Source organism: Mastigoproctus giganteus, chromosome 7 (genome assembly GCF_048544385.1).
Source record: "Mastigoproctus giganteus isolate SK-2022 chromosome 7, ASM4854438v1, whole genome shotgun sequence".
Taxonomy (NCBI): Eukaryota; Metazoa; Arthropoda; class Arachnida; order Uropygi; family Thelyphonidae; genus Mastigoproctus; species Mastigoproctus giganteus.
Window position 1 is genome coordinate 84,039,114 of NC_143581.1, and position 27,745 is coordinate 84,066,858.

General features: G+C 36.2%; 1 protein-coding gene across 1 annotated transcript in view; it reads right to left on the reverse strand.

Moving 5' to 3' along the window:
* The window catches only part of nonC (serine/threonine-protein kinase Smg1), a 1,411,261-nt gene that overhangs the window by 756,415 nt on the left and 627,101 nt on the right, over positions 1–27,745 (reverse strand). The window contains exons 34-36 of the mRNA XM_090378365.1: positions 19,914–19,974; positions 11,743–11,829; positions 4,259–4,450 (exon numbers count right to left, since the gene is read on the reverse strand). Coding sequence (XP_090234491.1) covers positions 4,259–4,450; positions 11,743–11,829; positions 19,914–19,974 — 340 coding nt within the window. The remainder of the gene's footprint in view (positions 1–4,258; positions 4,451–11,742; positions 11,830–19,913; positions 19,975–27,745) is intronic.

Consider the following 27,745-nt stretch of genomic DNA (forward strand, 5'->3'; position numbering starts at 1 on the left):
TCAATGGATAAGTGGTCGAGAGAGTGCTTTTAAATATCCTCCAAGGTCACCAGATCTCACCACTTTAGATATTTTTCCTTGGGAATAATTGAAAAATTGGGTTTACAGTCACACAAACTGTAAACATTGGAGGAACTGTGGATGAAAATTCAACATGAAGCTGAAAACCTTTCACCGAATTCTGCACTGGTATAGATCTATTGAAGATAGATGCTGATCACGCATTAATGCTGATGGAGAGAATTTTGAACAATTAAAGTTTTATTGTTATGAAAAAAATTGCTTTTTTGAATTTCAAAGTATCAAAAAAATTTACATTTCTATATATTGTTCATTAAATATAAATTTTTAAAGTGTGTAGACTATTTTGAAACACCCTGTATACATATATATAAAATATATATAAATAATATATCATCATTCATTAATATATCACAGAATTATGTATACATGTAGATATACTCCCAACTCACCCTGTACATATATTTATTATATTCTTCAACAGAACTTATTGTAACTCCCCCCCCCGCCAAACACACAATACACGCATGCCTTATTAACCATTGTTATCTATAACCTTTTGAATTTAGTGCTAATCTATTTAGTTGCTTTTCTTTTAATGCAATCTTTACAGAATTTTACTTTTATTTCATATATTTATAACATTTTAATTTTGGTTGTTGTTGTTATTTGGTTTTTAGGAGCATTAGCAACTAAGGCCATATTGCTCCGGTGCGGTGGTCATTCCCTGACCTTTCCGCATCCTCCGTATTTGGTGGTGACGGGCTCGAACCCCGGTCTAATCAAGAAGCGTGTGCTACGCACTGCTGCTCCTTCCCACCTGGCTACGGAGGCGCCTTTTTTAATTTTGGTCATATAAACTTTGGATCCTCACCTTATTATTATTTTTTATTACTTCTTTTAGCTTATAGAGGAACTTTGGGGATTAGAGGGGAACAGCCATTCTGTGTATTATCAGACACTCAGTCTAAAACACTGATGGATACTTTCTTTTTCAGAAGATTTAGAAGTCCGGTTGGCCTGCCTCCCTAAAATCCACTCATGCACACCTTCTCGATGGTAAGCCCTGTTAAGTCACTTAGGTGGCAACGAACGTGTAGAGTGGTTCTCCTCAAGATGCCTGGTCAGCGTAAAGAGAAAAAGACCAAACCCTCCAGCACAATGAAACAAATGGCCCTCAGTTCCCAGAGACTTTTACTACCCCTCTTACGGCAGCGAGAGGATCAGAGTGGAAGGAGAGGGTGCTAAGGATCTCTGGGTATGACCAGGCTGCCATGCACAGAAACTGAACTAGGCCTGTTACAATGTGAGATCGCTCATCAGTGAAGACAGATATTAGAGCTGGAAAAGGAATTAGAAAATATGAATTGGAATATCATCGGTTAGGCTGAAACAAGAAGAAGAACAAATGAATCACTTATAAGTTTATCAAGTGGAAATCTGCTGTACACCAATGGAAACAGTGAAAGGAGTGAAGTTGGAGTTGGCTTTCTGGTCCATAAAGATATAAAAAACAACATTTTGGAATTCAAAAGTACATCACCAAGGGTGTCACGACTACTACTCGGAATTTCTAAGAGGTATAAGCTAAAGGTTATAATGATTTATGCACCAACACCGAGCCATGATGATGAAGAGAGTGAAGAAATGTACAACGAAATTGAGAATCTTCTAGATGAAACAGAAAACTCACTACACTACCATTATGGGGGAATCCAATGTTAAGGTTGGAAAGAGACAAAACAGCGCCGAAAGGAGAATTATAGGAAATTTTGGAATTGGTGAAAGAAATGAAAGCAGTGAAAGACTTGTGGAATTTGCAAAATCTCGAGGAATGTCAGTAATGAACACTTTTTCAAGAAAAGGGTGAACATAAAGTGAAGATGGAACAGCCCAAATGGATTAACAATTAATGAAACAAACTCCATCCTCACTATCAGAAGATATACCATGAATGATGTTACTGTCCTGAAACAAGGTAAATGTTGGCAGTGATCACAGAATGGTAAGATGCACACTTGATATAGATGTAAGAAAAGAAAGGAAAAAACTGACTCAAGTAAATAATACAAAACTAACTCAAGTAAATAAGACAAAGGTCTTTGAGATAACAGAAGAGGAGAAAAAGCAGTATGTACTGGAACTTAACAAGTTTGAGCTTCTGCAGACGACTGAAGACGAAGATATCAACGAGGAATATTACAACATTCTAAAAGTGATAAAGCCCAAGAAACCTATAGGGAAAAAGGAATCCAAAGAAGAAAAAATTAGTCAAGAAACACTTGTCATAATGAATCGAAGACGACAAATGAAGAGCAAAATAAACACTGACAGGGAGAAAATTGAGTATACTGAGTAGCCATTAGAAACAGACACAGAGAGGACATAAGATTTAACACAAGAAAAGTAGAACAAGCATTAAGGAAAAACAAAGGACTTATATCAGCAGCCATGAGCAGTAATACAGAAAGACAAATGATATTGAAACTGAAGAACAGCAATGATGTACTTATAAATAGCAGAGAAGTCATAATTCAAATAGCAGAAGACTACTATAGAGAATTATACAACGAGCGGGGGAATGATGCCAGCAGTGGGGAAGATGGATCGCAAATTAGCAACACATACAACATACCTGATATTCTTCCTGATGAGGAAGAACATGCGCTGAAGAAAATGAAGAATCAGAAAGCCCCGGGGAAAGATGAAGTTACTGTAGAGTTGTTAAAATTGGGAGGAAGAGACATAACACAAAAAAATCGCATGGCTCTTCACAAAATGTATTAGAAAAGGTCTGACACCTAAGCAGTGGAATGATGCAATCATAATTTTGCTGCATAAGAAAGGAGATAAATCAGAAATTGGAAATTATAGACCAATTAGCTTGTTATCCCACATCTACAAGTTGTTCACAAGGGTCATTACTAACAGATTAGAAAGAATACTTGATGAGAATCAACCAAAAGAGCAAGCTGGCTTTAGGACAGGATTCTCAACTATGAATCACCTTCACATAATATCACAGCTAATGGAGAAAGCAAATGAATATAAACACCATTATGACTGGCGTTTGTGGATTTTGAAAAGGCATTTGACTCTATACAGCATAACGCAATGTTTCAGATACTGGAAAGACGAGGCACAGATACCCTATGTATTATGATTTCGAATAAAATATATGAGAATGCTACCTCCTTTATTAGACTAGACAAAGACAGTAGCAAATTTAAAATCGAGAAAGGAGTTCGACAAGGAGACACAATATCTCCGAAGCTGTTTACTGCTGCCCTTGAGGAAGCTTTCAGAAGATTAGACTGGTCGCAGAAAGGAGTAAATGTGAACGGAGAGTACCTAAACCATTTACGATTTGCAGATGACATTGTGGTCATAAGCCACGATCCCAAAGAATTAGAGGAAAATCTTAATCAGTTATGCACAGTTAGTAAGGATTTTGAACTAAAGATGAATATGGCTAAAACAAAAGTAATGATGAACAAGTATGCCACGGAAAGGGAAATAATGATTGAAGGAGCAGTAATTGAAAAGGTGGAGTCATATACTTATCTGGGACAAGTTATTAGCTGTAATAATGATAAATGGCTGGAAGTCAAGAGAAGAATAAATTTTGGATGGATAGCATTCAGGAAATATAGTCACATACTGAAGAGCAATATCCCAGTTTGTCTGAAACGTAAAATAAAGAAGTGAAACTTGGGCACTCACCAAAAGAATGGAAGAGAAGCTGAGAACTACACAGCGAAGAATGGAACGGATTATATTGGGAATCAGACTGTTAGATAAGAAGAGAAACACATGGATTAGGCAGCAAACTCAAGTAAAGGACATTCTTATCAAAACTAAAGAGCTAATATGGTCGTGGGCAGGACACATAGCTCGAAGACAACCTGGAAGACAACAATGGAGATGGACAGAAGAAATTCATGAGTTTGTGGGTAGTAAATGGATGGCTATTGCATAAAACAGAAGGAACTGGAAATTTGCTGGAGAGGCCTTCATCCTGCAGTGGATTGAAAATGGCTGATGATGACTTCTTTTAGAATGGGAGGTATCTCAAAAAAATTCATATTAATGCATGTCTTCACGTCTCTCTCTCTCTCTCTCTCTCTCTCTCTCTCTCTCTCTCTCTCTCTCTCTCTCTCTCTCTCACACACACACACACACACACACACACACACACACACACACACACACACAATGAAAGTGAGTTTTCTCTAACCTGACCACTAAGATTAAGATACTGGAAATAGGCACTGGCAGATGCTTTGTAATAGCAGTAAGTCCGAGTTATCACTTTTTTGTGTACTTCAGTCAAGGAATCCAGAACATATTGTTCATCAGGTAGATCCCGAAGTGAAACACTTCCTGAGAGGAGCCGCTGCTTCATTGTGTCAGTATGGATGAGTTCATTCTGTAAGAAAACTGACTATCAGCATTTTTTATATATATTTCAAAAAAAAAAAAAAAAAAAGATAGGGGGTGTGAGCATCAAAGATATTAATAAAAATAAATAAATCTGTCTGGAAAATTTTAAATAAATTACAAAAACACAGAGACATAGCTAAAGTTATTCAATTAGAATAAGCCATTCCTTTTCAATATTAGTAAAAATACATATATATATATATATATTTTTTTTTACTAATATCGTGAAAATTTATTTATATCTGTATCAGTTAAAAAAGTTTATATTTTCTACTAAAATTACTAAACTTATTTTATATCCCTTCTGTAAGCAATAACAATAATTATGTTCAGTCCTCGTATAGCACGATACTTGTGTTCCTAGAAACCCTCGTGCAATATAAATAACAGGCCCTATGGGAAAAATAGGGTTTGGTGCCGACCAACCAAGATGACCACACATTTGTAACCAAAACATTACCAACCACAATAAATTATCATAATAAAATACTTTTGTATTTTATTATGAAATAAAATATTGCTAATGCTTTTGCTTCTATCGTAAGCAAACTTGTTTTTTGTTTAATTTTCTATCGAAACAGATGACAGCCGTTCCATATCTTCCATTTCCTTGCATCTTAATCTAATGGATTTTAATTACACTTTGAGTTGTTCCTGCATGAAAGTTGTTTTTATTTTCTCTGCATTCTTTGTAATTCTCGGCATTGCCTCATTTAGGGCTGTAGCACATGCAATATCACACGGTCTTTCATTTTGCTCAAAGCGTTTCACAATTTAATAATTTTTCTCTGTTGACAAAGGTGGATTGGCCAAGCCTTACCGGGTAAACCCTGGTGTGATTTTGGCCATAAACGCTAGTACGAGGCCACTACAAATTTTCCCGGGTAAGAATTTTGACCCAGTCCGCCTTGGTTTATCGATATTGCTTTTCTTTTTCTCTCTGAATCCGTAGTGACGATTCCTTTTCATACCGTTTAAGTATTTTACTCATTTTTAGGGAATAAAGCACAATTATAAAATGAGGAGGCACGCTTGATACACATAAACAAAGCTGTGCACGTGTAGCAACTGAATAAACAACACCATAATGGCAGAGACACACTATGAACACCTCACTAGCTCACATTTTACTAAAGCACATTTCTGGGGGTTACTACCATAAAACAATAAAAACAATTTCCAGTTGCGTTCCTGCTAGTGGAATCTGTTATAAACTGGTTGTAAACTCAATCTAATTGCATTCGATAATACCGATATCTAGAATTGTGTGGGTTTTTACGTTATTATGGTGAATGTGTTTCCCCCTTCACTGATATAAAAAACAAATACATTTTCAGAATCTTCTCTTCATTCCTAGCACGTTGCGTTCAGTTGGGGTGATTCCACGTTTGACTGCCATTACTTGTAAACACAAAGGCGAATCGTGCATAAGCAAATTCGGTTCGTGTTATATACTTTATCGTTCCACTATTTATAAATCGTGTAGGATCGAATTTGTGTAGTGTAAACACGTGTTATACAAGGACTGACTGTACTTTGTCCTTGACAGTTATCTAAGCTGCAATGATGATGCAAGGATCACTATTTATTTTCTATAAATGACCTCTGCCAAAATACAGAAAATGTGGCAATAAAGGAAATGCAGAGTAGCTATAAATTTCTGGTAATGTGTGCTATACAGAAATTGCAACTTTCTCTTTACTCTCATTGGAAATATAAAGTGTACCAGATGGTCTGAAAATCCAATAATCAAGCATCTGAGATGGCTAGTTCCACTTATTTTCTTCTTTAAGGAAGGATCCTTAAGCATACCAAAAATAGTTTTCAAACCAGCAACATGCTGTATTTGTCAGCATTTTATAATCACAGGAAGTCAAGCTGCTGGTTGAATTAAAAGGTTGTTAATAAGTGAGAAAAATCTTAGAGATGGAAAGTATTTAAACAAAAATGGTGGTGGGGATAATATGCATAAGCATTTCTCAGATGTCATGGGCCAAAGTAAGTAAAACTTTCACACTGAAAAAGGCAATACTGAAAAGATGGATCAAGGGAAGATATATAATCAAATGGAAATCTGGTGAGAGGGTTGAATAATTTAAAAGAGGTATATTCGGGTAGTAAACAATATGGAGTTTTAACTCTTAGTTCATCAATCAACAGTACAATAGGACTAACAGAAACAGTGTTGTCCAAAAATAGGGGACATTAAGTTTCAATATGGTCCAACATATTTAGGAACAATAGGAAAGAAAGAAGAGGCAGAGCAATCGTGTTTCTCATAAAAATTAGCCTGTGTATGACAAAATCTCTTCCAGACTGAAGCATGCAGGCAGAGAATCTGCATAATGTGAGTAGGTGGAAGCAATGCTAAAATGAGAGTAATAGTAATCTATGGAGTGGAAAATTGAGTATATAATGACAGCCTCTATATGTATTAGCATTAGCAGAGGCATACAATGCAAGAAACCAAGCTTATACAGCATCACCAAAAAAAAAAAAAGAACCAACACTTCCCATTTCACTCATTCATTCACTCGAAACGTTTGTCCAGTTCTTCCTTGAATTTATTTAAGCTATCAACTTCCACAACAAGAGAAGCAAGTTTGCTCTAGAAATCAACTACCCGCAGACTAAAAGCAAATTTCCATATATTCAACCACTGTCATTCCTCATTTTGAGTTTATGTCCCCTCCAGTTCGTAATCTGAGAAAGAAGAAGACTCCCATCAGCACTGAGCTTCTTCAAACTATTCAAAGCCTTATACACCTCGATCAAATCACTTCGTAGGTGCCTATTCTCCAGATGCAGCGTCCGGAGACTAGGCACCAGACCTGAAGCCTTTCTTGGAAAGAGCATCCCTTTGTTCTGATTACCAATCCTGTTGCTGTTCTCTGTACTTGCTCAAGCAATTCTACATCCTTCCTAAAATGAGGCCCCCAGACCAATACGTAGTACTCAAGGCGTGGCCTGACCATTGCCTTATACAAAAGGATAGTCATATCCTTTTCCGTACTAGCAAAATTCCTGTATATCATTGACAATACCTCATGACCTGCTCTGGCATCCTGTCTGCATTGCTCAGAAAACTCTATAACTGACTGCCCAATTACTCCCAGTTCTTTTTCATTTTCTACCATCCTAAGTGTAGTACCACACAGTTGGTACGATTTTCTGGGGTTACTTCTACCAATATGAAGTACTTTTCATTTGTCAATAAAACTTCAGTTACCCCCTCTCAGCCCATCTACCCTATTTTTTTTTTTAATGAAAACCAGAAAACAAGAGAGGTATTAGAACCTACAGTACTTAGTACCATGCTTGGGGTGGAGGTTGAGAAGCCGAGAAGATATTTGTTAACGACAGAATTGAACTTCTGTAGACTGTAATTTTAAGAAAATACATATGAAGGAAGGTTGTTCCAGAAAACGGCAGTTGAAAGAATAAACGAGGAAGACAAAAAGTTGATTCTGTAAGTTTGAAGTTGGACAGTAAATGGATGTTGGCTGTTTGTGGCACGTGTTCGGACTGTTTTGAAAGAGAGAGAGAGAGAGAGAGAGAGAGAGAGAGAGAGAGAGAGTGGGAATTATAGAAGCCAATTTTGTCTAGAAATCTGAGTGTCAGCAAAGATAAGCATATGAGCAGAAGAATCCTTTTTGCGAGATATAAGACAAGACTGAGTTTTAGAAGGATTGAAATCAACTAAGTTGTCTTTGCCCCACTGGAGAATTACCTGGTGATTTGTGCGATTTGGTTTTTAGGAGCATTAGCATCTAAGGCCATATTGCTCCGGGAAATACAGTGGTCATTCCCTGACCTTTCCGCATCCTCCGTATTTGGTGGTGACAGGCTTGAACCCCGGTCTAATCAAGAAGCGTGTGCTACGCACTGCTGCTCCGTCCCCATCTGGCTACAGAGGCACCAGAATTACCTGGAGATAGGCATTTAAGGAATTGGTAGCAGATATTCGAGAAGTCAATGTTGATTGAGCAGGGCAGGTTTCTCGAAATGGAAAGTGGAATGCAATGTGCTATCATCGGCAAAACTATGAATAGGATTTCCAGTCAATGGAAGAAGGTCACTAATATACAAGAGGAAAAGAGTGCAGGAAAGAACTGAACTTTCGGGGACGCCAGCATTATTGAAGAAGTTAGAAGACAGAGAGCCATCTACCATCACTCTCACTGAGCGATCATAGAGAAAACTAGATAACCAATTACAAAAACAGTTCACAAATTATAAGATGGAAGATTGTTTTGAAGACCTTTATGCCAAACAAGATCGAAAGCCTTTGAGATGTCAAGAGCAACTGCTTGTAATTTTCCATTGAATTTGTCTATAAATGGGTAACATAAGAAAGAATATAACGAGTGGATCGACACTGACAGAATCCATACTGGTGATCGTTGATCAGATGGAAGGTTTCCAGGTAGTTTAAAAGTTGGCGGTTAATTGATTTCTCCATCACTTTAGAAAGTGTAGGAGTTGTTGTTGTTTGTTTGGTTTTTAGGAGCATTAGCAACTAAGGCCATATTGCTCCGGGATATACGGTGGTCATTCCCTGACCTTTCTGCATCCTGCATCCTCCTGTTTTAGAGCTGTACCCTCAAAATATTTAAGCAAGATTGGATCTCGTCATGATGTCCATCATAACCTCAAAAGTCATCAGTCATTTACTGCACGATGCAAGAGATGGGGAAGAGCTGACTGGAACTTAGCTTTATAGACTAAACACGGTTTCCACCACTTCAAGCCTCCAATAAACAAAGTGGTGGTACTGCACCAGTTGATGAGAGTCATCTACCACCTAGTATTGCCTGGTAACACAGAGGGGTGGCATTTCTCCATGTGGTGTGGGCACCACAACGCGACCCCTGCTTACGTAGGTTCACACCTCGGTGGTCGCCCATAGTGTTCTTGTGCATGGGAGTTATACCCAGGATTACTAACAGTCCCACCAAACGTGAAGGTGCAAGCAGAGGAATTGGTTGTCATAGACCGTCTGGACTTTGCTGAAATTGGGTCCACTTCACTTGACTTGAGTGTCACCTGAATATCATTTCCATCAGCATTTTATAGTTCCTTTTTATCGACATCATAGTATCCAATCAAATTTGTCAGAGAAGACTTTCCTTTAACTAATAACAGAAAAGACTTTCCCTTAGACCATGCTGTGTCTGAATTATTTATGCAGACTTGTCTAGATGATCAGGCAATACATCTTCAACCAGCGATTCCATAATTTTCCCAGAAACAGAATTTAAAATGAGTAATCGGTGATTGATTCCAAGGATGCTCTCATAATTATGGCTAAGGACTTGCTTACTTCCTTTGTCACCTCCTTTAATATAACTGGATAGATCCCATCCACCCCTGGTGCCTTTCTTATGTTTAACTTCAACAATTTCTCCTCCCCTTTGTTTTCACTTATTACAAAATCATTGAGCTCCCCGTTAGAGTTCAATAACTTTTTGTCCTTCACTTCCCTAAAGATTTCCTCATGTGTGAATATAGAGGCAAAATACTCATTCAGTTTGTCAACTATCTGAGCAGGATCATCATCAACAGTCGAGCCACTGATATAAAATGGGCTAATCTGATTCATTCCCTTCCTTTTAGAGTGTATATAAGTAAAGAAGTCCTTGCTGTTTTTCTTAGCATCCTTTGCCAAAGATTTCTCATAATCTGCCTTCTCTTGCCTAAATTCTTTTGTGACTCTTTACAGACCAGCTTATATTTATCATAGGCTTCTCTGTCACCTGATAATTTATATGCATCCTATGCATTTTTCTTCTCTGCCAAGAGTCTTGTTAGTTCATCTAACCTGCAATTAGGCCTAAACCTTGAACAGTATTTCTTAATTAGTATGAAAAGCCTAGTAGCTTCCATGACTACTTCTTTGAATTCTTCCCATTTAGAAATTTGCTGCTGGTAACATCATCAATTGGTTCCACTGCATACAATTTAAAAACTGTCCGAGAACACTGTAGTCACCTTTACGGAAGCAAAATGCCTTCCCTTTACCTCTGACAGTAGTAATGTCTTTAAGGAAATCCCACATCAGTATACTGATGTGTGATCACTGCCACCCAGTGATTCCTTTATCTGCAAATTTGTAGGAAATGCATGAATAATCATTGCTGATAACCAGATCAAGAGAATTACTCTCTCTGGTTGCCTCTCTAACATGTTGCTATATAAAACAATCATTCAAATAAATCCACAAAACTCTTGCTAGTGCACGAGTGATCAGCCAAGTTCCAGTTAATATAGTTAATAATTAAAATCCCCCATTATTAGACAATCATAAAGCCAATTTTCAAATATCGGACATGTGTTTCTGAACATGGTGGACTTATGAAGTTATATTCTCTTTATACACATATATACATATCCAAAAATATTTGCATATGTACAGTTTTGAAATTGTGAATCTGGAATAAATTTATGCATTAGAAATTTATACCTACTAATAATTTCACATTTACATTTTATAATATAACATATTTTTCAAATTTAGAATAAAATTAATAAAAGTTGCTTCACTGAAAATTACATGAGCAAAAAAAGAAGTCTCTTTTCAATTTTCAGCTTGTTCTTCTTCAAAAAAATTCAAATACAATGGAATATATTAATCAATGATTACACATTGATATACTCCAAGCAGAAGTCCAAAATACCAAAAAAAAAAAAAAAAAAAACCAACTTTAAAGGAAGTCTTGCAGTTGTCAGATTCAATACAACCACTTTTGTTACAATAGGTGTAACACTATGGTGGGTTGATAATATTATTATATTTTCAATATTTCATTTCTTAACAGTAAAAGAAAACTCTTGAACTTATTATTACTTGGCATATGGTGCAAGGAAGCCTGAGGCTTATGCTGCTCAAGCCAAAAAAAAATTCCTGAGTTACCTTGTGAGAGAGAGAGAGAGAGAGAGAGAGAGAGAGAGAAAAGTAGAAGAATATCACCAAGAAAGAGAAAAATGATGGTATCTAGCTCAGGACCCTGGGTGGCCAAGCCCATACTCACCAGATGTGAGCCCCTGGGGTGACCTTCTCAACAAATTATAGATGGCTAAAAAACTGACGAACGCGTGCTATGCTCTCTTTTAACTGTAGCTTCAGTATTTGGTAGGGGGCACTATTTTTTTCTCCTTTAAATATAGAGATATGTAATACAGTGCAAAGAGAGCCAACAAGTACAGAATAAAAATTATTATAACTTAGAGGTAATTAAATTAATTTGGCATAATTCAAAAAAGTATTTAGTACTGTACCAAAGAGTGATTATTCTCTTCTTCACTGGATCCATGTATTTGACTCAGTACATTCAATACAGTTTCTTTTTCTGATTCATCGATTTCCTAAGAAAGAAAGAATAGTAATTGCACATCATTATAATGAGCAATCATAAAAATATTTCTTTAAAATGTATAACAGAGTACCTCATCATTTCTACATACAAAGAATATTACTTATTTTTGTCTGGAAAGAACATTTGTAATCTGGTGGTTTGGTTGGGAAGAAATCATTGAATAAAATAAATTTATCTTTTAAAGGAAAAAGTGCAAGGTAGATAACTTTACAGAAACATTCTTTATGAACACATGTCATATCTATTACATAACCCATTATCTTTATTCCATTGTTCTTTCCTTCATGGAAACCTCTTGAGTAAGAAAAGATGGCAGGTAGCAGGCACAGGTAAAAGGTGGTTTAAAGTCTACTACAATTATGCTTTATTTATTAGACCCAAATAATTCTACATCTTGCTACCTGAAACAGGTGAAGCAGCACTAATTTCTATGCATTCCAGAGGAAAATAATTACAGATTAAAAAACAGTACAGAGAACGTGATTTGCAGTCAGATCACAAGAATTTGCTAAATGGCAACATTGTGATGATGAAACTGTGTGTAGGTCAATATCTTAACTTACATCCAATTATTTGTTTTGTTCATTATTAATGCAACAAAAATATTGATATCTTTATATATATATATATCAGTTAAATACTATTTAAATAATATTTGCAATAATACTGAATTCATTATCAGTTTAACTAGAAGAGATCCACAGTTCCATACACAGTCAGACAAAGGCCAACAATCATTACAACTATCCATTCTGACTCCTAAAAATTCAAATATAAAAATAATTTTTTTTTATATCCTAGGAACAATGCCAAGGTGACTAGAGTTTAAAATTTCACCAAAACTGTTTTAAGATAGTCAGTATACCAAAACCACAGTTGAAAATGGCCACAGAATGTTGCTGTTAGCATAAATGTTCAATTAGACAACAAATGAAAGTGACTTGCCCAATTTGATTATTTAAGCTTGCATCAAATAATATATATTTATGTCCATTCATTTTAAAACTGAAATAAGTTGTTCATAATTCTAGAGAGGCAAAACTGAAAATGGTGTTGGCTGCCTGAGAGTAAGCAAACAACAGAGATTTGGAATGCACAACTTATACTAGAGAAAAATTATGCAAATAGTGCAAGATTATTCGATAATCTCAAACTCCATCCGAAGATTGCAAAAACAGAATATTTTATGATACACATATAATTATGCCTTACCTTATATTAAAGATATAAAAAATAATACCTTCTGTTTAAAAAAAAGTTAATTGTAAATAGCAATTTTTTACTAGAAATAAAGGATTATTCAAAAAGAAACACTATTTCAAAAAACCATAGAAAGGAAAATGGAATTTATTATTGTTGGAACACATTAGATGGGCCACACTTCACATATCAAGCAATGATCTGACGGTTCATCTGATGTATTGAAAGCCTGAGTTGGGGTGGGGGGGGAGAACAAGAACCCCAGAATGAGAGAATTAATAACATGCATCAATGAGTGACAGCAGATGGCTATCACTCATTGTAGCACAAGAAATAGTATCAATGTGTAAATGAAAGACCTTTATTCAGAATGGGTGTAATCCCTTATGCCAGTTACACAGCTTGATAATACAGCTAAATGAAAATTACTGCAGAGATAAACCAGAAATCATAAAACTATCACCAAAGGAAAACTTCTTGTCAAGGTTTTCCTTTGGTGAGACATATCCTGGATTCTCTTTCTTTCAGGGGCAGTTTTCACCAGAGAAAAGAGGAAGAAGCCTTAAGATACTAAATCAGTAGAGTAGGAATGATAGTTTATCTGCACAATGCCATGTTTCATCAGATATGTGTTTACAACAAGGGAGCATGTCATGCAACAATAGCTAGCTGCATTTCTCTCGTAATTGGAACCAAACTGTGAAATGCACTTTAATAGTAATGCTCTAATCAAGTACGCACCTGTACATAGACCACAGCACTGACTCTCTCCCCTTTACACAACTTTTTTGTGACATCCACCTTGTTTGTTAAAAAACATGATCTGCATTGCCTTGATTCTGGACTTCATTAAAAAAAACATTTTCGGCTTTGCTGATGATTTTCAAGTCCAATGCATGCTCTGACGCTTCATCCATAAGTCATACTGGCCACCCAACAATCATCCCCAATACAGTAGAGGAAACTAGGACTGTCTCAACAAGTCCCGGATGAAGTCTTTGCATGATGACACTCTTCACTGATTCTGCTCATCCATTTAACTTCAATTTCCTACAATACAGGTATACAATTTCAAACTAACATGAAAAATCTTTCAATTGTAGAGCCGTCCATATTTTTAATAATTTCAGCTTATCTTGTTATGTATTCAGGTATATTTTAATCATTATCTAATAAAGTAAAATCTATTACCAGTCTAATATTAAGACTACACTCCTTAACAATGCTGATTTGTAAATAAATTCCTTTATTTACAAGCCAACAACTAATTAATTTTAGATCCTTTATTCCTTATATCAGTGGTATCCAACCTATGGCCTGCGGATAATTTTTATAAGAGCCGCACGAAAAGTGAACTAAAACAGCATCGATCGGCACTGCGTGTACAGGCATGCAAGCATCCAGCTCGACTGTATCAAACATGTATATGAGCTTCATTGCAGTCATATGTACAGTAAGTACCGTTATGCATTTTGATACAGCTTGTTCATTGCATTGAATTAATTATTCATTTGCATTGAATTAAAAAAAAATCATTCTTAAAAATGTTCCAAAAGGAGAAAATCGATTTGGAGTGTCGTGTTTTTGTTTCAAGGTGGATTGAAGACTATTTCTTCATTGATTACCACGAAAAAGCAGTGTGTTTCATGTGTCAGGAGACTATGTGAGTTTTTAAAGAACATAACATTGATTCCAATCATAAATCTTAAGATCAACATAGAGGAGTGCTGTGAAAATAATTGTTCAAAGTTACAAAACAAATTAAGAAAACAACAAAACATACTGAAAATGCATCAGTCAAGAAATTTATCTGTTGTATGTGCCAGTTATCAATATTTTCTAGATCTTGTTAACATTTGATTGCTTTTGAAAGTAAACCATTCAATGATTGTGAATTTGTTAAGTGTTGTTTGTTAAAAGTTGTGGAAGAAATTTGTCCGGAGAAACAAACACTGAAACAAGACTTTAGTTTGTCTCGACAAACAATTATGCGAAGAGTATAAGATATTGGAAAGCATTTGTTCGAACAACTTTTGGAAAGCATAAAACAAATGAAATATTTTAGTGTTGCACTGGGTGACAATACTGATGTAAATGACACAGCCCAACTCCTCATCTTCATACGTGGAATTAATGATAATTTTGTACAAATTAAAGATTTAGCCGATCTACAGAGTATGCGCGGAACAACTACAGGTGAAAATCTTCTTGAAATTTTTGCCAATCTATCAAAAAGTTAAGATTAAAAACCTGGTAGGAGTCACAAATGGCAGTGCACAAAATATGATTGGCAAAAGGGCTTATGGATAAAATAACCAAGAAAATGATAGATATCGGAACTGAAACTTCGATTGGAATTCACTGCATTGTGCATCAAGAAGCTCTTTATGGGAAAGTATTGGATCTCCAACACATTACAAATGTGGTTATTTCAACTGTAAATTTTACAAGATCACATGGCCTTAATGTGGCTGTTGAAATGTCACCAAATGTTTCAACACAGCAAAAGGGAAATCAATAAAACAACTATCAAATATGGAATGGCTGTTTGATCTTACAATTCATACATACATTTCTAGTTATTTAAATGTCTTAATTTAAAACTACAAGGGAAAGGAAAATATGTCTAATTTGTTTGGTGACATCAAATCATTTCACAATAAGTTGTTATTATTTAAATCCCAGTTGAGCAAGACAATTTAGCTATTTTCAATGTTATACTGAGCTAAAGGAGAAACACATTTCCAAAGAATCGTTGCCTTTCGCTATTACGATTACTTTTTTACAAGTTTGAAAGTCGATTTTGTGATATAAAATCCCATGAAAAAACATAAGCTTTTGTTGAGAACCCATTTACTTCTATGGCTGAAAACTACAATCCCAGACTGCAACTTGAAATTATTGAACTTCAAGCCAAATTATGATTCAAAAATAAGTATATAGACTGCAAAAATAAACTATTTGAATTCTACAAGGCTTTCCCATCTGAAGATTTTCCGCTAATAAAAGAAAATGCCATGAAAATGGCTACTTTATTGGGATCAATATATGTTTGCAAGCAGATTATTTTCACTCGTAAAATCAAAATCAAATAAATACACTGTGCTGCCACTTTATTAGGTACACCCCTGCTGAGCACACAAATGATTTATCCCACAACGTTCCAAGTCACATGACCACAGTTGTGGATATAAATACAGCAGAACAACCTTTCTAGTAGCAGTTAAGCATTGAAACCATAGCAAGAATGGAGAAAAGGAGTGATCTAACGGACTTCGAACGTGGCATGGTAGTATGTGCAAGATGCACTGGACAAAGCATTTCTAAAATGGCAGTTCTCCCCAACTTTTCATGCACCACAGTTTTAAGGGTGTATAGAGAATGGTACAACAAACAGAAAACATCCTCTCAACAGCACTCCTGTGGAAGAAAACAGCTTGTTGATGACAGTTATAGGACGATGGCTAGAATTGTGCAAGCAAACAGACAGGCCAAAATGACGCACATCACATCAGAATACAACCTTGGTAAAATATTGCAACGGACCACTAGTCACACTTTGTCACGAATGGGCTACAACAGCCAATGGCCACATCGCATACCTTTGTTATCAATGAAGAACAAGAGAGCATGCCTCCTGTGGGCACAGCAACACCAGCACTGGATTATCGAGGATTGGAAAACAGTTGCTTGGTCTGACGAGTCAAAGTTCCTGGTGCATGATCGACAGATGTGACGGGTACATGGACCCATCATATCTGACGACTACTATGCAAGGCGGTGGGGGCAGTGTTATGGTGTAAGGAATGTTTTCTTGGCACACATTGGGTCCATTGATACCCATAGATTCATGTCTGAAGGCTACATCCTACCTAAACGTCGTTGCTGACCAAGTGGATCCGTTCATGTTAACAGTTAATCCTCAGTAAGATGGTTACTTCCAGCAAGATAATGCGCTGTTGCACAAAGCCCGAATCACTATGGAATGGTTCCAGGAACATGACAATGACTTTTCTTTGCTGCAGTGGGCCGCCTGCTTAGTCGATGGATCTCAGTCCTATTGAACATCTTTGGGACGAGTTGGAAAGGGCTATTCGCTACAAGCCTACACCTCCATCGAATCTCAAACAACTGCGTGACACACTCATATCTGCATGCTATTCCATTCCTGCACAATGTTTTCAGCATCTTGTTCAATCCATGCCTAGACGAATTCAGGCTGTTTTGAAGGCTAAAGGAGTCTCAACACGCTACTAGGTAGGTGTAGCTAATAAAGTGGCAGCACAGTGTATTTAAAAAGAAAGAATAACAGATGAGCTTTTTTTTTTTTTTTTTTTTTTTATGAAAACCCCAAACACAAGAGGTATTAGAACCTATAGTACTGTGCATGGGTTGGAGGTTGAGAAGACAAAAGAAGATATTTGTTGACATTAGACTTGAACTTCTTTAGACTGTAATTTTCAGGAAATACGTATGAAGGAAGGTTGTTCCAGAAAATGGCAGTTGAATGGATAAACAAGGAAGATGAAAAGTCGGTTCTGTGAGTTTGAAGTTGGACAGTAAATGGATGTTGTTTGGTGGCGGCACGTGGTTCGACTGTTTTGAAAGAGAGAGCAGGAATTATAGAAGCAAATTCAGAACAGTGCCCGCGGATGTATCTGTAGAAAACGCATGCAGCAGAAACAGTACGTGTATGAGACAGAGAGTGGGGAGACTCTGTTTAAGTATTTAAAAAAAAACGTAAGTCATATTTTTTATAAATTTAATAAAATCTAAAAAATAAATCACTGACATACATTTGTTGCAAATAAAAGTGCTGGGAATTTGCATTTTTTTATACATAGATAGAAAATAAAAAACAGTAACATGAAAATAGAAACTTCCTTTTACAAGTAACTAGATATAGAAAATGTGACACACAATTTTTTCTTGAATCACTCTGTGCAGCCCGCGAAACAAATTTAATTTTGAATATGGCCCCATATGGGAAATGTTTACACACCACTGCGCTATATCAATAAGAAGGCAGGAAATGCTGTGTCCTAGTTATATTATGATGATTGTGGTATCCTGAAGATGCTGTTAAGGAAATCTATCCCTGTTATTTCTTTGTGGTATTAATGTACACTGTTGTTTTAATATTCCCATCACGAAGACTGCAGATCTTTATTTTTTATACTTCTTTATACTTTAACTTTTCACATAAATCTTGAACCTTTCTATTCATTAATACAAAGTAGAAATAGCAAGCCCAACATCCACACAGACAATGTGCCAGCCTTTTGGTCCATATAGGCTATGGTAATTGACAGCCTTCTGACCATTAATTTACATTTATTTTTATTTTTAATTAAAAGCTACAAGTCACTGTTACTTCTGCACTATTCATAATCTTTTCAGCATCATCAAGGCTTCGCAAACTATCAAGCTAAATGAAACTGATACTGATTTGTCATAAATTATCTTCTGTTTTATATAGCTCTAAAAGGGAGATCAGCTGCTATATTCATCAGTATAGTATAGTCAATTATGGGGTATATTTTTATAAACAGCAAAATATACACCGCTTATAAATATACATTTTCACTGCTTACTGGAATCAGGTTTTTGGTTATAAGGATTAAAAGTTAAGCAAAGTACTGTACTGTATTTATAAGTAAAGAAAAAGTGTGCTGACTGCACTGCTGAAAGCAGCATTTTTAAAGATATGTATTGTCTATACGAATATGAGTGAGATCTTATTTAGTTAATTTTCTGGATCATTTTTATGCCAATACAATACTTATATACAGCTAAGAAAAAAACTGTTCTAGTGCTACACAGTCTACTAAAGATTAAGAAACACTACTGTAGACTATCAACAACTGCCCAAATTGAAGATACAGCAATCAGACAACCAAAAATAATGATCTCACAAAATCAGTCAGCTCAGATCTATATAGCACAACAAAATAACCAACTTTTGGACTTATAAATATCTGACTCAATGCATTATAGAACTCTGCAACAACTTTGATATCAATAAAAAATATTATGGTAACCAATATTGAATAATTAGATAATTTAAGGAGAACACTGAACATGATATGAGTCCCGTTACTAGAAATCTTAATCTCAGTGCTAATCTGATTCAGCTACGGGCTCCTCATATTTGTATCTTGCTTACTATTTGGCACTAATATATTCAGTAGGAGTGCAAAATCAACTGCTGACATTCTTGTAAACAGAGACTGTGGGGGGATGCAGGAACAGAGTCACTTATGTGAAGCTCCTTCACAATTTGTATATTTTTATATGGGAATTTGGTATTAATGCATGTACCTTGTGGCAACTGCCTTACCTAAGGCAGTTGCCTTAGGTAAGTACGGCTTTTCTTATATTGTTCTTAAATAATAGACAATCATTTAATTTTACTACATTTTTAATAGGTCAATTTCATTACACTGCATTAAAAGGCCACCCATTCATCCAAAACATTTCATTTTCTTCTCTGGTTTCCAGCAATTTCCAAAACACACAACTTCTAGCTATGACATTTTGGACTTCATTTTGGTCTTCTTGCACTGTGAAGTTCCATGCATTTTCTGTCATCTTGCAATGTTATTGACTGAGATATGCATGAAAGTGGCAGTGCCTAAATGCACCTTTATTTATATTATTATTAGAAATATTATAGCCGGTAAAAAAGTGATTTTTTATTTTTTTTACTATTCCCAACCTCCAAGAATTTTTTAATATTCATATCAAAGAGAGAGAGAGAGAGAGAGAGAGAGAGAGAGAGAGAGAGAGAGAGAGAGAGAGAGAGAGAGAGAGAGAGAGAGAGGGGGGGGGAGTGAAAAGTTTCAAAATTAAAAAAAGAAAAACCATACTTACTTTAGGCAACACTGAAAAAATCTGAGACTTCTCTTCTGGCAACAAATCAACACAGCCATCACTGCAACAAAATATATAAAATAAAATCACAATGAAACAAAACTTAACAGTGCATATATTACTTATAGACGGTAAGAAATGGTAACATCTACAGGATGCAATTTTATTTCTTGGTGGAAGGTGAACTTAGACATTCACAGTTACTGGTAAGATTGGCACCAACAGCTTTGTGTTGGTGCCAATCTTACCAGTCCCTTCAGACATAACATAAAACTCCAACTTGAACCATAAAAGCCAGTTACTAAAATTATCACAATAAGAATTTCACTGATTTTATCACACTATCTGATAAGATAAATAACACAGATCAATAAAAGTTAACTGTCATGGTGATGATCCCCTTCCCTATATATCAGCTTATTTAAACAAAGCTTGATAAATTAAAAGATGTTCCCAAATGGAGAAAGCAGTTGGTTGGCTGGTTGTTGGTTTGTGGATGGTGCAGCAGAATCTGTGGCCATAATTCAACAAGCAGATGGATGCAAACAATAAAAAGTAAAGATACCCATATAAGCTGCATAAGGCATCAAAAGTGCAAGTATAAAATGTATAAGCCAGCATTATCAGTACACTTACGAAAACTGTAGATGCTGTGGAATATGCAAGTTAATTAGAAAAAAAAAAAAAGTTAAAAATATTTGAAAGGATATTTTTGTCAGTTAAAATTGGCCTAAGCGTAGAGGGCAAAGGCAGTTGGTTAAAAGCAGTATAAACTTTATATTGCTCAAAATATTGAGAGAGTTAATTAAAATATGTTTAACTGTTAGAGTAACACTCCAGTACTCACATTCAGTGAAAAACTCTAAACCTTTAGAATATGTAAATGGATGAAATAACTGTAACTATAACGCCTGTTTGAAGTCTGGCTGAAATAACTTCCTCCAAGCAAACTTTACGTGAACTAGACTGGCACAGTCCAATCTCTGGTTTTATTTGATATAATATGTTAGTATTAAGTCTAAACCACATTGACTACTAGAATAAGACAACTTTCATAATTAGCACATTTAAAATCTGTATACAGGACCAATATGCTCAGTTTTCAGGGGAGCTGCTCACTTTGCAGCCTTGTTAACTAACTACCCCATTTCCTTAGCTAACACATTTCCCTCAATTCCTGAGTGGCTTGGGATCTAGCAAAAGTTGACATCTCTATCACAGTAATAAAGACAATATATCTTTTCCTTGATATAGCCCAGAACTAGATGAAGATCAGAGAAGGTAAAATACATACAGAGAGCACGGAAAATACAGGAATCATTTATAGAATTTCACACCATGTAGTAGTAGTAGCAGTGGCATGTGATGCAAAAAAGTAAGTGTATGAGCTTATGCAGCATCAGCCAAAAAAAAAAAAAAAAATCACGCCATTCTCTCCAAATGCCGGTCCAGTTCCTCCTTAAATTTATTCAACTTATCAACTTCCACAACGACAGATGGAAGTTTGTTCCAGCAATTAACCACCCGCTGGCTAAAGGCAAATTTCCCCACAACTATTCTACATCTGTCCTTTCTTAATTTGAATTTATGCCCCCTTAGGTTCGTAATCTGAATAAGTGGAAGGATTCCATCAGAATTCAGCATGCTCAACCCATTCAAGGCCTTATACACCTCAATCAGATCACTGCACAGGTGCCTAGTCTCCAGCCACTGCAATTTGCAGAACTTAAGCCTCTCTTGGTAAGAGGATCCCTTCATTCCCTCACCAATCTTGTTGCCCTTCTCTGTACACGTTCAAATAAATCTACATCCTTCCTAAAATGAGGCCGCCTTGAGTATGCAGTACTCAAGGCGCGGCCTGACCATTGCCTTATGCAGAGGGACAATCACCTCCTTTTCCCTGCTAGCAAAATTTCTATATATCATTGACAAAACCCCATGACCTGCCCTGGCAGCCTGTCTGCATTGTTCAGAAAACTTCATATCTGACTGCAAAATTACTCCCAGGTCTTTTTCATTTTCTACCACCTTAAGTGTAATACCAGACAGTTGGTACGTTTCTCTGGGGTTACTTCTACCCATATGCAGTACTTTGCATTTGTCAAGGTTAAACTTCAGTTGCCACTTCTTAGCCCATCTGCCCAAATTATCTAAATCCTGTTGCAGTAGCACACTGCCATTAACAACCCTGCAAACCTTTGTATCATCTGCAAACTTCGACATTAAGCATGATATACCTTCATCAACATCATTGATAAATATACAAAACAATAGTGGACCCAACACCAAACCCTTTGGGACTCCACTAATAACATTAGTCCATGTATGTGTTATTGTGTTATGTGCTACATTTGAGAGAGAGAGAGAGAGAGAGAGAGAGAGAGAGAGAGAGAGAGAGAGAGAGAGAGAGAGAGATATAATATAATGCAAAAAACAATGCAGCTGAATTATAATTGTCTGTTTTCAAACCATCAGTATAAACTTTAGTATTAATAAAGGCACATGATGCAAGAAAGCAAGCTTATATAGCATCAGCCAAACAAAAAAATAAATAAATAAAATCCTTATTTCACCCATCCACTCTCACCAAATGTTTGTCAAGTTCTGCCTTGAATCTATTTAAGCTATCAACTTCTACAATGACAGATGGAAGTTTGTTCCAGCAATCAAACACCCTGCTGGCTAAAGCCAAACCTCTGCACATCTAGCCCACAACTGTCTTTCCTCAATTTGAATTTATGCCCTCTCAGGCGATTATTCTGAGCAAGAAGAAGAATCCCAACAGCACTGAGCATGCTCAAACCATTGAAGGCTTTATACACCTCAATCAGATCACCTCACAGGCGCCTAGTCTCCAGACACCATAATTTGCAAAACTTAAGCCTTTCTTTATCTCTGCATCAATTGAACATATGGAGCCATGCTTACACCTTCGCAAAACAGGACACAAATGAGCATGTATACCCTTAAATACCGTATTTAGAGAAATGCCTGATGCAATATCTAGCCATTACTGTCTGATGTAATAGAAGCATTATCTGACACAATACCTTTGCTCTGCGACAAACAAAATGACTGTTATCAAACAATACCTCATATGTTTAACTACAAATGTTACTTTTAAGGTGATGCAGTTTTTTTTTTTTTGTCCACCACTGTATCTCTTAAAATTCTATATCCACAAGCTTCTAGATACCAGATGAGGCATGCACTGACCATCCTTTCCAGGACCTTTGGAAATTATTTGGAAATTTGGGATCTTTTCCTGGCTTGGGAAAGGCAAGTATGATTGCCCTGTGCTGGGTGTTTTGAAACTGGTCTTCAAGGTAGATTCTGTTGAATAGACAGAGCAACGGATCCATAGATTCAGATGAATGATGTTTGATCATCTGATAATGGATGTCATCGGGCAAGATGGCACTTGCATGGCATGGAGATAATGCCAATCTCAATTCCCATCCTATGAAAGGCAGATTATATATCTCCCAGTTCTAAGAAGATAGCTTCAAATGATCCTTTTCAGCTTTTTGTTTCTGGGCCAGAAACTCATGGGGGTAAAATGCTTCAGAAGACACTCTAGCAAAGATGTCCCCTTGAGTGTTAGCAGTTGCGGTTGGGTCTGCAATTGTACATCCATTATAATCTAGGATCGATGTAGAGGACAATGTGTATCTTCCCCTCAATTTCCTGACTTTGTCCCAAGCGAGTTTAAGTGACACTGTCTGGTTGAAGGAAGATATGAAACAGATCCAAGATTCCTGTTGACTCTGGCATCTAATGATTTAATTAACTAGTGCAGGTCAATGCTGAAAAAAAGTCATAAGTTAGGATTAAATTTGAAAGTGTCTGCAATTCTTCCCAGACACGATAGAAAGGAGTATATGATGAGAGTCTTGTCAATTAAATCGGCCCTGGAGGGATTGTGCAAAGCTTGTGGGGTAGAATTTTTCTCAGTGTGGTCTGTGCTTGTCAACACGAGAGAGTGCTTCTACAGCAGGTATGGGATACACTTAAATAGAAGGGGTGCAAGAGTGTTTGCTGATGCTATCGAGGCAGCATTAGGTGAGTTGGAAAACTGCTAGTGTGGAGGGATTCACAGACTAAGGTTAATAGTAGCCGCAGGCAGAGGTGAAAGTGATTCTTGCACTGCTTCTATTAGAATGAGCAGCGGCCTGGAGAACGGGGTGCTAGGGGTTTCAGAGACTAGTGGGAGTCATCATGAAACAAAATAAATACATGGGCTGTGTTAGAGTACCTAAGAATAAGAATAAGTGCATGAATACTTGCATGTATACTGTAGGGCTATTGTTTGTTCTGGCTGATTAAAGCCAACTTTCACCTATAAAAATTCACACAAGCACTGCCATGTAATGTCTGCAGACCTACTTTATTTTAAATTTATTAGGGCCTCTGATTGCAGGGAAAACTCCATGTCCTTTCAGAATACAGAGTAGAGTGAAGACAAATTTACTCCCAACACATGTTGATATCAAAGAACAATTTAATATACATGTAATAATATTGTTAGATCTTAATCATAGATATCACCTTATAAGGCAAAATTCTCATCAGTTTACACACACATACAAAATACAATTTTCCTGGGTAACATGAATATTTCTATATCTCCACTTTGCAAGAGGGTTATTCACAGTTAATAAAATTTACTTGTGCACACCAATTACAATTCAAACTACTTAACCCATCTCCGGGAGAAACACCTACAATCTCAATATTAAGCACCACTTTCTAAAGAGTTAATATAATATTTTATCCTTAACAATAGTCTCATGAAACATATATTAATTCTCAGGAACACTGAATGCCTTCAGGGTGTTCCAGTTAGTACTAAATCGTTCTAGTCCAAATAAATTTAGAGCAGGAGACATTAGAAAGAAAAATTGGTAACTTACTTTCCTGATCAACTTGCTAAATATTAATCTGTCCTGGATTTCTAAAGGCCCACCACTTGCCTCTGATGTTATAGGATCCTATTTTCATGTTCTTTTTCCTTGAAAACCTTTTCTCCGTCAAACTTCAGCTTTATTTCCTAACTAGCAGGTTTCCCTTCCTCACATTTTACACCATTACTCCACAAAACTTCCACATGTGCAACCCTATACACAACTTGTGTACATACCAAACGACACCTCTACACAACAAAAAGGTTAAAAGGCCCCTCAAATTCACACCCTTCTCCTTATATATCTCTCTATATCTCCCTTTTTGACTCTAATCCTTTTTTGAGGGAAACGGTCAAGTTTTTGAGGAAACCGCTGGAACAAAGTTCTCTTTCTTTTCTGCGAATTTCTCCTTACCTTTAGGCACCATCTTAAACGATTAATTACCCATTTCTATTTTATTTTAATTGTTGTTAATTGTTGTCATATTTAATTAAATGATTGCTGAATATAGCTAAACAATATTTAGGAATAATATCCAATATTTTATAAGACAAGTACAGTAAACCCCCGCTATTCGCGGGGGGTTACGTTCCTGAGAAATGCCACGAATACCGAAAACGCAAATACTGAGTTATGGCTCCCATAGTAATAAAGGGGTTCCGTTCCAAAGTATGAAATATATAAGAAAAACTAGTCTAAAATTTTGTCTATGTATGTATTATATGTACCTTCATAATATGATTATGTACATAGACAGTACATAGTGAAATGCAAGTGACAGTACATATGGCATCGAAATGAAAATAAGAAACAATTTAATATTAAATGTAATATTTATTAGAAATTTCAAACAAATCTTTCAAGCCAGTGCCTTTTCTAGCTAAAAACCTATCCCGCCAGTGCTATCACCAGTTTCGCTAAAGTGTTGATAAAGGAGTTTTGCCTTTTCACGAATGATGAGTGAACGGAATTTTATTTTGAGTACGGTCTTCTATCTACAGATTTAAAGCCTTTTCCATTTTTTCCAATTTAACATCACGAGTTACAGAGCAAATTTTTGAAGAAATTAGCACGTTTTCACGGACACTATGGTAGATTTTTTCTTCCGATTTTTTGGTTGATTGTACTGCTGACTCATTGATTTTATAATGTTTTGCCACTGAGGAGACACTTTCACCATTAGAAATTTTGTCTAATAACTCAATTTTATTCGCTAATGTCATCAACTTCTTTGATATTTTCATATTTCCCTTGTTATTCGTAGCCATATTTTTGTACGGGTTAGAAAGAACTTGTCCACAATAAAGTCACTTTCTTCTGTTAACAGACTCGAAAAAGTCTGTTTTACACTGAAAAACGGAAGATTTATCACTTTTGTAAGCATATCAATTTATAAATTTATTCAATTTATAAGCATATAAATTGAAAGCAAACAACAAAACCTTCCATGATAAGCACATAACACATACTGAACAAGGATTAGCGAGAAACATCCACACTCGTGATTTTGTCACCCCTCTCTCCCCATCCACTGAGCATTGATTTCACAGGGAAAGATCATTTTAGCCATGCCTGTATTTTTTTGTCATATTTATAAATCAGCGACTGTGAATACACGAAACCGCGAATAGCGGGGGTTTCCTGTATAATCGGAATTCTTCCCCCCCTTTTTTTTAGTAAGCCCGATCTTAAAATACCAATGCTAGAAGTATAGTAAATAAATTTGGAGTGCTGGTCAAAACATCAAAGGCAGATATTGTTGGGATATCAGAGACATGACACACAGATATAAGCAGCTCAGAATTAGAATTTGGGGAGTACAAGGTATACAGAAAGGATATACAGGATAATAAGGCAGGAGGAGTTATGCTATTAAATAAGAAAAACATAAAATCTAAGGAAGTGCATTCAATTGATAGAGATGGACAGTGCAATGTTTAGTCAGTTTGGTGTGAAATAAGCACGAGGAAAGCAAAAATGAGAGTAGGCATGTGTTATAGGACTAACAACTCTAATGAGTACAATGAACAATTGTACAGAGAAATAGAATGGGCCAGTAAATCAGATTGTGTCAAAATGGGGGGTGGGGAATTTTAACTTCCCAGATATTGACTGGATCTAGTGGGCTGGTCACTCGAACACTAGCAAGACTTTTGTGGATTTATTGGATGACTGTTTTCTGCAGCAACATGTTTGAGAGGCAACCAGATAGGGTAATATCCTTGATCTGGATATCAGCAGTGATTATTCATGTATAAGGAATTTGCAGATAAAGGAACCACTAGGTGGCAGTGATCATAATGTTCTGAGTAAGATTTACTTAAATATATAATTACCATCAAGGTAAATGGAAGGGTTTTTGCTTCTGTAAAGTTCTTAAATTCTGTACAGTGGGACAAACCGATGATGTTTCCAATGACAAATTTTAAGTAGGAAGCATTCAAGGAACTAATCGTGGAAACTATTAGGCTTTTCCTACCGATTAAGAAATATTGTTCAAGGTTTAGGCCTAAATGGATGTCAGATGAACTAATGAGACAGAGAAGAAAAATGCATGGGATTCATATAAATTTTCAGGTGATAGAAGCCTACGGCAGATATAAGCTAGTCTGTAATCAAGTCACAAAGGAGGTTAGGCGAGTAATGGCGGATTACAAGAAATCTTTCGTAAAGGATGCTCAGAAAAACAGCACGGATTGCATCTACATTCACACATGAGGAGTTATCAAGGGAGGAAATTGGAATATGGGTGACACGAGTAACTGAAACATGGTGCTTACTGATTTTATAATAACTTAGTCATGTCTATGAGTACACTCATAGAGACAACCAGGTAGCCAAGATAATACATTAGAAGCTAGCAAGGAAATACCAGTTGTTCGAAGAAAGTGTACCGGACTACAAGTAAAAACCCCAGAGTACTGTTTG